This window comes from Oryzias melastigma, linkage group LG2 (assembly GCF_002922805.2).
Source record: "Oryzias melastigma strain HK-1 linkage group LG2, ASM292280v2, whole genome shotgun sequence".
Classification (NCBI taxonomy): Eukaryota; Metazoa; Chordata; class Actinopteri; order Beloniformes; family Adrianichthyidae; genus Oryzias; species Oryzias melastigma.
In genome coordinates this window covers 14000083-14011045 of record NC_050513.1, presented here as the reverse complement: position 1 = coordinate 14011045, position 10963 = coordinate 14000083, and the positions used below count along the sequence as shown (strand labels likewise).

Below are 10963 nucleotides of genomic sequence, written 5' to 3'. Positions count from 1 at the left end.
AGTGGTCCGCGGTACACACGTGTCCCGAACCGTGGCTTCTGATCCGTACGGACCACGGATAATCCGTGATCCGCAACACCCCTACCCAAGACGGGTATAAAAAGCAGAGTTTTAACACGTACAAACTCCGGTTTTTACACCCGTCTTGGGAGTTGAGACTATGATAGTACAGGCAATACAGCCATTTTCTCAACGTGAATATCCAAGTCAGTGAATGCACCGGGAACTCAGTGAATGCATGCAGTCAGTGAATGCAGCAGACTTTGATTGGCCTTTCGTGCTAGCTCCGCCCCAACAGGGTCAAAAGTTTTGAAACTGAGGCTCTGTCTGAATTCTACCCAACCCATAACTACTAAAAAACTACATAGTTGCGGGCGTTTCGAGTGCCTTGGATTTTAAAGGTAATTCGGACACGATGCTCACTACTTTTCTTTCGTTTTTGTTATCACCGGATATGACATCACCGATTTCACGAAGGGGAAAAAAAACGAATAAAAACGAACATTTCACAGCGTTTATTTATGACTCCACTGTGTTCTGATGGTGAAAATGAGGTTGGTTTATTCAGATATTACATTTAAACACGATTTTTTGTTCAAAATTGTTCGACCACAATGGATTGTGATCTAATCTTGTGACCATTGATTTAAGCTAGTTTTTCGCAAAGACTTCTGGGAAATTTCCAGTGCACTTGATTTTGGAATTAGTAGATTTGGACAGCACTAAAAAATGCGAATGCTCTATATCAGGGGTCTCAAAATCACGGCCCGCGGGATGATGATTTGCGGCCCGCGTCTTCCTCTGAGAGATTACCGTTAGTGCGGCCCGCAAAGCTGATGTGAATGACAGTTGCTGTGTGCAGAGCTGAACGAACCAATCACAGTGAGGTATATGACTCTGGAGGCGGGACATCGGCGGGCTGTCCAGTACCTCCTCACTCATTCATTTATTCATTCATTCATTCCTCCAGTCAGCTGGGTGGAGGAGGAGCCATGAAGCACCAAACGCAATTCGCGTGACAAATTTGCGTGCCTCGCGCAGGGAATTTGCTGCTCGCAGCTTGTCAAAAAAAATGGTGTTTCTGAGCTACCAACTCCGTCTGTGGATGTCTCTCTTAGAATGAACACACATATGATGTCAAGGAATACGTTTTTTTTTTTGACGTGCTGACTGTTCCTGTTAAATCAGAGCTCCTCAAGCTCCAAGCCGCAAACCTGTAGCCCGCCCTTTCACTGCGCGGCGATCCGCTGCTCCCACCTGTCAAACACGTGATCCTGAGCTTGGCTCGCACCTGCGTGGGCGTGTCTGCGAATTTTAAAGTCCACACACCGGCTGTGTCGGCGCGCATTCCAGTCCATGCAACGCGAGTAGAAGTCCGACATTCTGATACGCGCGTTTGAATAGAACCCCTGATGGAAAGCAGCCCCCCCCCCAAATGCGCGCTGATGCAGCCGGCGGGCGCGAGCACCCCACACCTCCAATGAATGGAGGACACATAGATCAGAGTTATTTATTGTGGGGAGTTCTACAAAAATGAAATCCTTCAAAGATTTTCTCTCTCACTCTGAAGGAAGAGCTGTTAATACAGACATTTGAAACGGAATAAAAATAATTAGTTTTCTCTAGTCAATACGTGGTTTCTTCAGTCATCTGTATCCGCTGTATGGTCATTATTATTATTTTATTTATGTATTACTAATTTATTTGTTTTTTTTATTCATCTTTTTATATATTTATTTATTTTATTAGTTAGTCCTTTTTATTTTGAACAGCACATATATAGCACTTGGAAAAAAAAAAGAAAATATACAACTATTACCGGTATCTAGTTCGCAATGGAGTAGGAAGAAGTTTAAAAAAACTTTCAATACTACCCCCTAGCAATATATCTTAAGTTTAATCTTCAATATAAGGGGGGCGGCTGTGGTGTAGTGGTAGGGCGGTCGACTCCTGATCAGAAGTGAGCGGATTCGACTCCGCCTGTGTGTCGAAGTGTCCTTGGGCAAGACACTGAACCCCGAATATCCTCTGGTGGGAGGTTGGCGCCAGTGTTCGGCAGCGGAGCCACCACCAGTGTGTGAATGTGTGTGTGAATGGGTGAATGGGTCTGTGACTGTGAAGCGCTTTTGGGCCCTTGAAGGAGGGTAGAAAGCGCTATACAAGTATACGCCATTTACCATAAACTATTTCAGAAATGGACATACCCTTTTTTTAATATATAAATCAACACACACAAAGATCGTTACATGTCGTTCATTATTTATTCATTATTTTTTGTTAAAAATAAAGATATTTGAGAACACTAGAATGTTTTATCAGCGATTTTCTTGTGGAAATCTTGATGCGGCCCAGCCTCACCTAGACTCCACCTCCAGCGGCCCGCGGCTGATTTGAGTTTGAGACCCCTGCTCTATACAGTGCACTATGTAGCGATTAGGGGGGGGATTCAAATTTTCCGACTCAAAAAAAAAAAAAAAAGTTTAAGGAGAAAAAAAAGTTTTCAAATTGACATTTCGGATTTTGAAACCTAAAAAAACAGAACATTTGAAGGTGAAAATGATTATTATTTTAGAATAGAAAAAAACTTTTACACTTTTCCACCTAACACCAATATTTTATTTAATTTGATTTATTTGGGTATCAAATAATATTGGGCCCGATTTAGCTCCATACATTTTAAGCAGATCCTGATCCCTTTTCCAAGCCCTAGTCATCCATAGCCAGCAGTCACCTTAAACGCATGACGCAAATGAAAGCGCACCTTTGTAGTTTATCACTAAGTGTTTGTAGTTCTCCTTTATGGAAGTGAACATACCTTTAGAGTCCAGCTTGAGTTCTGGCTTCAAGGTGATATCCAGCAGTCTGCGCTGACGACAGAGCTCCTGCTCGTACTGGACGATGGTTCCTTCACAGTGTCTGAAGATTTCTTCAGCAGCAGCAGCTAGTCGCTCGCTGATAAACTCTCTCAGAGACTGAAGTGAAGACATGGTTCCTGCAGCTGCAGAAGATCTTCAGCTCAAACTCACACAAACACCGCCGTCCTCTGAACAGCAGCAGCTCCGATCATCTGCTAGTCTCTCAATCACAGCCACGTTGTCTTTACGTTCAACACGTATTCACTCATTTACGACACTTTGGAAAATGCTGAGAGTTCCGACACGAACCACGTATCGTCCTTTCTGTCCAAAAACCTCTCAAACGTCCGAACAAAACACCACCGTCCGAAGAACACAAGCTAACGCCGCTAGCATGCTAGCGCCTCGTGGTGAGGGTTGCCAGATAGTGTCACAATTTTCCAGCCAAAAAGACATCTGAAAACAGCCAGACTCACGGAAGCCTAAAACGGCCTTTTTATTAGTAGTATTTATAAATTGTTTTCTCGTTTTAACGAGATAACCTAGAACGAAGAGTGAAGCGTCCCCCTTTCCCGCACGGAGACGCCAAGATTTCACCTGTTAGTAATTTTATGTTATAGTTAACAAAAACAGCAGAAGACAGCAACCCCAAAAGCTGTTTTTACTGTGTTTATTATTGGTGGATCTACGCTCCTTAAATTATTTAATTCCGTCTCATGCACTAGCCTCCGCCCCTTTAATTCCAGAGTACCAACATCCAAACAGCTATCATAATGCTAAAATATGTTTAAATTAGTCAAAAGCAGCTGGCATGTTGCTAAAATAAAAGTTAAATTCCAAATTACAGTAACACCCAGTAGTTGCTGAACATTTTAAAGTTTGAATGGTCTCTAGCTGAAAATATATAAAGAATTTGACAAATTTCAAAGTGAACAAAGTTTTTTAAAGGATTTGAGCAATTTCTCATGCATTTTCTATGGGGCATATTTTGCTCAATATTTCAAAAACTATAAAGTTTATGAATACCAAAAGCACAAGCAGTAATGTCCTTAATGAGCTGAACATTTTGATACCAAATCACTGAGTTTGATTGAGTTTTTACTTGCCAAAAAATGTACAGAAAGGAGCAGGAGGATCCCTAGTGTGAACACTGCAAAGCATTTACTCAATAAATAACTCATATAAAGACTTTGGATAAAGATTTTCCTGACACTGAAATTCCTGTCACCCAAAATCAGTCACCCTGTTTAAATCACTAAACTGATCAATAGTCACGTTTCCATTAACTCTGAAATTTTGCAAATTGGAATTTCGATAATAAATTCTCCTAATGGAAACACCACAATTTCGAAAAAACTTGCTCTCACTCTTCTGAGTCAAGCTCATTGACTGTAAAAATAATTATATAATAGTTATTCTTATATACAGTCTATGCTAGCACCTCGTGGTGCTCTTCTTCTTCGTTTCTGGCGGTTAGCAAACAACGTTGTGGCGCATTAGCGCCACCAGCTGGTCTGGAGTGTGAGTCCAAATGTTCTCCACTTCCCTGCTACACGTCAGTCACAGTAGTGCTGTGTTTCAAAGAAAGTCAATGAATTATACCACACATTGACTGTTAAAATATTTATTAGAAATTATTCTTATCTACAGTCTATGATACCACAGTATATTTGACTCAATTATTTATTTATAATATTGAACATTGTCCATATAATTTTCAGTTCCCTAAATTGTTTAGTAAATTCATCCCAATTATTTTTAAATACCAAACAGTATTTAAACACTAAGAAACTTTATTGGTTGAAAACATAAAAATGGAGTTTGGCTCTAGTTAGGATGGGAGACTGGGACTATCAGATGTTGAAAGTAATGGTAAAAAAAGCTGAACCCAGGTGTTGATGCTTCACAATTTTATCTCTGAAGATAGGAGCAGAAAAGTCCCATTCCAATCATCTTTTGATTTATTTCAAAAGTGTTCCCACTGTATATATACAGTGAATATTGTAACGTAGTTTTTAGCCTCCACAAAAAAAGTATTTTTTTAGGACATAATTTCTTCAGAACAGCAGGAGTTAGAAATTTGCCTCAGAGTTGTGGGCGAGATAGTTAGTGGTGAGTAAGCCTGCTCTTACTTCCCATCATCCATTTGTTGACATGCTCTTCTGCCAGCTTACAACTCCTCACAAACCCAACTGAATATTAGCGGTGCAACAAAAATGGCGAGCAATGTCAGTGGCTTATTTAGAAGCTTTATCATCGACAGATATCATTCTTACTTATTCTAGAGAGCGCAAATCCCATGATCGCATTTTTCTATGGAGAATCACTGTCAAAATGAAAATTTGACTTCATGTCTTTAAAGCTTCAAACTGTTTTTTTTTTTTTTTTGTTTAAGTTCAGGACTTCCTCTCTCTTAAATGCTTTGTGAGTCTATGTTTGTTACAACTGAACCAAGAGGAATATCATGTCATTTCTTTTAGTTTTATTTTCCTTTTGAGTACAGTCATGGCCAAAAGTTTTGAGAATGACAAAAGTATTACATTTCCACAAGGTCTGTTCCTTCAGGGTTTTTAGGTGTTTGCCAGGTGTTTCTATGGTACACTGACATACAATTAGAAGCATTTCACAAGTATCAAAAGGTTTGATTGTGAATTATGTTAGTTGGTCCTTTTGTGACTGGGCTGAAATGCAGTGGAAATGTTGTTTCAGTGATAAAGTTCATTTTCAAGGCAAATAGGGACTATTCAAATAATTGCAGTTGAGTGGATCACTCCACATAACACTCTGAAGTATTTATAAATTTCAATGAAACTGCAGACTCTGGAAAAGTTAATAGTTGTGCCATTCTCAAAACTTCTGGCCATGGCTGTACATTTTGTTACTGTTCCACTGTTCCAACTTCCTGTCTGGGTTTGTCTTTTCAAGAAAACTATAGGAAGTTTCTGACTTCGGTCTTACTCATTAAAAAGATCAGTTTTATTCATTTGGGTTTGAATTCTTAAACACTTTTGTGTTTTCTTGGGATTGGTGTTTGTTACTTCTATCCTGGAGAGTGTAAAAAAATGTCTTTACATTCTTTATTGATGGACTTTTAAATTGCTGATTTATGATGTCAGCAGACAGATATCTGCAACTGCAGCTTCTTTTTGTATTCATTAGATACATTTCAGTTAAAATCATTGAGAAAGCTGAACTACTATGACATTTTTAGTGTAAACTTTCTTCAACTGAATTTTGAGGTTCCATTCATGTGAGTTACTAGAAACCTATCTGGGGAGGACACGGTTTCCCCAAAAGACAGAGTGATGGACATTAACAAACCCAGAGACACTGAAAGAAAGAGCTCAGATGATCTTTCTGTTCACTCCTTCTATGTGAGGTCATGGGATGAAGGTAAACACTCATGAGTTCCAACAAATAAGGCAATTTAGCTATAATCCAGATGCTTGAAAGCAAAGAACCTGACAAAAAACTTTCGGAAAAAAAGTCTCAGCAAAATGCAGAATAAAACGATTTCTATGGTAGAATCTTTAAGAACAGACAATTTTAACGACAATAGACTATATTACGGTGCATTCACACCAAACGCGATTTGCACAGCAGATACGGCCTGCTCCAATGTTAATCAATGGTTCAGGCGCGCTCTGAGGCAAATTGAAGCCCCACGGTGCAATGCAAGCGATTGGAACGGCGCAAAGGTCTGTCAGCAGCTCAGATCAGGTTTGACTAAGGCTGGGTTGAGAAAAATCGGTTAATCGATTTGAATCGATTTAAGCTTAATTGATACACAAAGAAATAAATCGATTTAGCACATAAGGTTAAAATCCACTAGCTTAATGCTAATGTTCAATAGAATTTTCCATGGGACGGCTAATGCTAACACTCGATCTACCTAAAAATACATTGTTGACTAAATTAACATCTTTCTAAAGTCACAGGTATGAATTTTCCGAACTCTTTTAAAGAAATATGTTTAAAGTAACTATTTGTGGTCTAAAACATTGTTTTATCTCCTCATACTGTCATCTTTTTCCTCAATGAGGTGCATTTCTGTTGTGCGATCGCCGCCTAGTGGCCAAACTGAAACGCCTTCTAGGAAAACCAGAACAATGTTTACAATGTTTATGATCTGAACTTTTTTTTTGTTAGAACTTCTCCTTTAGAGAACCTATGTAACACTGTATGATATTAACAATCTCAGTATTTCATGAATAAATGTAACAATATGTGAACTGTATCAGATTAATATAAAAATATTCAAGTTATATGGTAGATTTTTAATATATTTCTAAACAATTGCGTATAAATTTGTAAACTTAAAATTGAATTGAAGAATCGAAAGAATAAAAAAAAAAAAATCGGAATCAAATCAATTCAGGTTCTTGTGAATCAAATCGAATTGTTTCTGGAAATTATAACCAATACCCAGCTCTGGTTTGACAGGTGGGGAACAGAGGATTCACCGTGCAGTGAAAGAGGGGCGGGTCATCATTTTGTGGCTCAGAGGTTGGGGAGCTCTGATTAAATGAGAAATAAAAATGTGTTGATTTGGGAAAATGTTGGCATTATTTTGTATTACGGAAGTACCGAAATTGCTACAGATTAGGAACTGAAACCAAAGAACCGCTTTGGCACCGGAACCGCATAAAACCCAATCAGTTCCAGACCCTGGCCGGCTCTGGTCTCATCGAGACATTAAAAAAAGGAAAAAGATCTTCTAATATTACTTCCTCCTCTGGGATTAATACAAAACAGTGAGCCTTCAAGCTCAGCAACAAAGACATAGAAACAGCTGACATACAGACACAGCTTCCTGTACCAAGAAAATCTTTTAATATTGTTTAATGATATTTCTTTTAATAATCTTTTAATAATGATCTTAAACTCAAACATGGAGACATGATTACCGATGTTCTCTTCACAATAAATAAACCTTATTCCTCAACATCAAATGTGTCCATACTTCCATTCGTTCTGAAAATTAGATATCCACAGACAGAGCTGGTTGCTCCTCCCACACGCGGTGTGAGAAACACATTTTTTTGACAGACGGCGAACAGCGAATTTGGTGCACGTTAATTTTCGCACAAATCACGTTTACGTTTGGTGTGAAACCCCCTTTAGCATTAATGAAAAAACTTTTAGCTCCATCTTTCTTGGTAGACCTCCTGTAGCTGTGTCACAAACAACAGCCAAAGATCCTCATTTATTGGGAAAATCTCCACGTATTTAGGAGACAGAACCTCTCTGGTCCTGGTTTACTGTTTTACAGGATCAATGTCTGCTTCCACTCTTCTTTCACCTCTTTCAGTGTTTTCTATTTTTATGTTCTCTGTCTGTCCTCAAAGTGTCACTGTTTCTTTGTTATGATGTTTTCTTTAGGGTTTAGGAGGATGAAGATATTCTGTTGGGAAGAAAAATCTAAAGTTGAAGAAGAATAAATGATTAATTTGCAAGTTTTTTCTTGGTTTGTTCCCCATGAACTGAAAAACAAATGGGAGTTCTTTTTTTTGCCAAATGTCTCCAGTGATCGCCTCTCTTTGGTCCAAAGGAGGAATCCTAATCTAAAGGAGATTTGAAGGTTGGAGTTCACTCATGGCAAAAAGTAGTAGACTTGAAGTTTATTTCATTAAGTTTAATTGAGCATTAGTATAGCAAATATAGTATAGACCACATGTGTCACAGTCAAGGCCTGGGGGCTGGATCCGGCCCTCCACGTATTTTTATATAATAATTATAAACAGCCTTTTGTTATCTTGCTAACATAGTGAACCAACGAACTAGTGTAACTTTGACAGAACATATTATTATGGAGAGTAAAACATTGAAAATCATTTATTCTCAAATAATATTATTGTTTAATTCATATTTTAAGTTTAAAAAAGCTACTTTTTAAAAGTTCTAACAATATAGATATCAGGAACCAGGTGAGGACACAGAAGCAGAAGCAGGACGATCTATAAGAATGTTGTTTATTCTTTTGCTGAGTTCAACTCAAAGAGGCTGGAAGGCTCATAGCACTCGAGAAAGCACATAAAACCATTTGGCAACAAGTAGAGGGAAACAGGCAGCTTATGACAGACACAAGACAATCAAACACAGGTGTATCCAATAAGAGGGCAGGAAGAACTACATCCTGCCCCAAACCCTACATTAGATTTTTCATGAGTTCAGTAAATGTTTATCATATACGACCTAAGGTGTGTTTTGGATTTTGGCCTCCTTGTGCAATTGAGTTTGACGTGCCTGCTATAGACCGTGCATGTGAAAGTGAAAGTATAAGAAATACATCAACTGAATATTTTTTTTCTGACTAAACTAGAACAATTCAAGTTTACAATATCTTGATATATAAAAGTAAACTTTAAGTACATTCAATCACTTTTAGCATACATGTGGCACACTTAAATAGACTACTTTTTGCTAAGGGGAGTGGAAATGTTTCTTACAAAGAAAATAGTTTATTGTGGTGATACATTTGACCGTCAAATCTCCTCAAGTTGAACCGATTCCAACATGTTTCATTGCTTCAGGCTAATGTTTCACTAAATGAGGCGCAATAACTGTAACTAAGGCAAGAAAGAAACTAAAGTTCTGAGAAAAACACTTAAAGTTCCTGATCCTCTTTAACCCTCCACCCTATTGGTGCAGTGTTGCTGTATCTGCTTTTTGAATGTCTACATTCAGACTTTGGTCCTGAACCAAAGGATTTTTGACCTGAAGAAGAAGAGTCAGGGAGATCTAATTTCTAGATCTGAAGGTAAAAGTTCAGCTGGAGTCAATGAAAGAGAAAGAGCTCTTCATCATACAAACTTGTTCAAGTTTGTACTTGATTTTGATTATTTAGGTTTGAGCTGACAGTCCTCTTTGTGCTTCTGCTCTCTAAAACCTCAGAACTGTCTGAAGGTGAGGTCTCCTTACATATAGACTCTGGTAGGGGGGCACTCAGGTGTCTGCCCCGTGCAGATGTCAGTGGGTACAGCAGGTAACTGTAAAAAGTTCACAAACCAAAGCAGCTTCAGCTTCTGCTCAGGGGCAGCAGAGTGTGTGTAAGCTGTTTCCATGGTAATAGCACATTTTTGTCCCTTTCCTTCAGGTAGATGTGCTTCTGTTGTTGAAAGTGTGCTTGAGTTGACGATGGTCCTCTCAGAGGTCCAAGCATGAAAGTTCACTGATAAAGCCACGAACTAGTTAAAAAATTAGAGAAATCAACATTTAAATTCTATTTCAAAATTACATCAAACTAAACATCTTTGAAAAGTAAATGTCACTTTCTTTATGACCATGATCCCTCAAAGTTCCATACATCCTGTGATGTATGGAAAGGAACCAGAAGAGAAAGAACTCCAAAGCTGTTGATGTTTTACAGAAGAAAACAATCAAATCATAAATCTAGTCAATGATTACAAATCAACCTGTTGACTGAATAACAGACGAATAACAGACAAAGTCCACAGGAATCTGGTTCCTTGTTGCATTCAGAACTTTCATTTGAAACAGGAGCTGGTTGGACTTCAGGGACACAAAACTGTTCAAAAAACCAAGAAGAAGTCAAAAAAAAGAACAGATGCATTTCTGTCTGAGTGGTGAGTTGATAGAACAATTGAAAAGAAGGTGATTTTTTGCATGTCAATTGCTTTAAGAAGTTTTTGATTTAAATGACTTCTGCAAACCTCTTAGTTTGAATCCTAAATAATCCTGGCTAATAGTAGGTTCCACTGATCCAAAATATTCTAGTATTTATTGATCATGATGGGATGACATAATTCTGATGAGTTGAAAGGGGGATCAATAATCTCTGCTTCAGCTTTTTCAAACACATTTGACAGTGTTTGATTGTTCATTTTTTTCTTAAAAATGTTGTTTATGTTTTAAGAAAACAAAGTGATGAGGTGGAGATCATGTGGAGATCATAAAAACAAATGGTTGATCTTTATCAAATGAAATGAGAGGCAGTCATATATGGAAGAACATCTAATCAGCTCTGACCTTGTCCTGTGTAACAAGGAGTCAGAGGCATTTGGATCCATATGCAGCGTTTTATTAAAGAGTTGAGGGGCAGAAGCTGGTCAGGCAGGCAGAGGTCAGGCACGGCGTGGAGATTTCAG

At 38.4% G+C, this 10963-nt stretch overlaps 2 protein-coding genes and 1 pseudogene across 4 annotated transcripts in view; 2 read left to right on the top strand and 1 right to left on the bottom strand.

Moving 5' to 3' along the window:
- LOC112145046 (zinc finger protein OZF-like) overlaps nt 1-3273 on the bottom strand; it is a 6288-nt gene extending 3015 nt beyond the window's left edge. Inside the window, exon 1 of the mRNA XM_024270049.2 lies at nt 2816-3273. Within this exon, the coding sequence (XP_024125817.1) occupies nt 2816-2987 (172 nt within the window). The 5' untranslated portion in view covers nt 2988-3273. The remainder of the gene's footprint in view (nt 1-2815) is intronic.
- Nucleotides 1-10963, top strand: part of LOC112145059 — a 188019-nt pseudogene that overhangs the window by 143106 nt on the left and 33950 nt on the right.
- Nucleotides 1-10963, top strand: part of LOC112145039 (NLR family CARD domain-containing protein 3-like) — a 78484-nt gene that overhangs the window by 53604 nt on the left and 13917 nt on the right. The window lies entirely within an intron of this gene.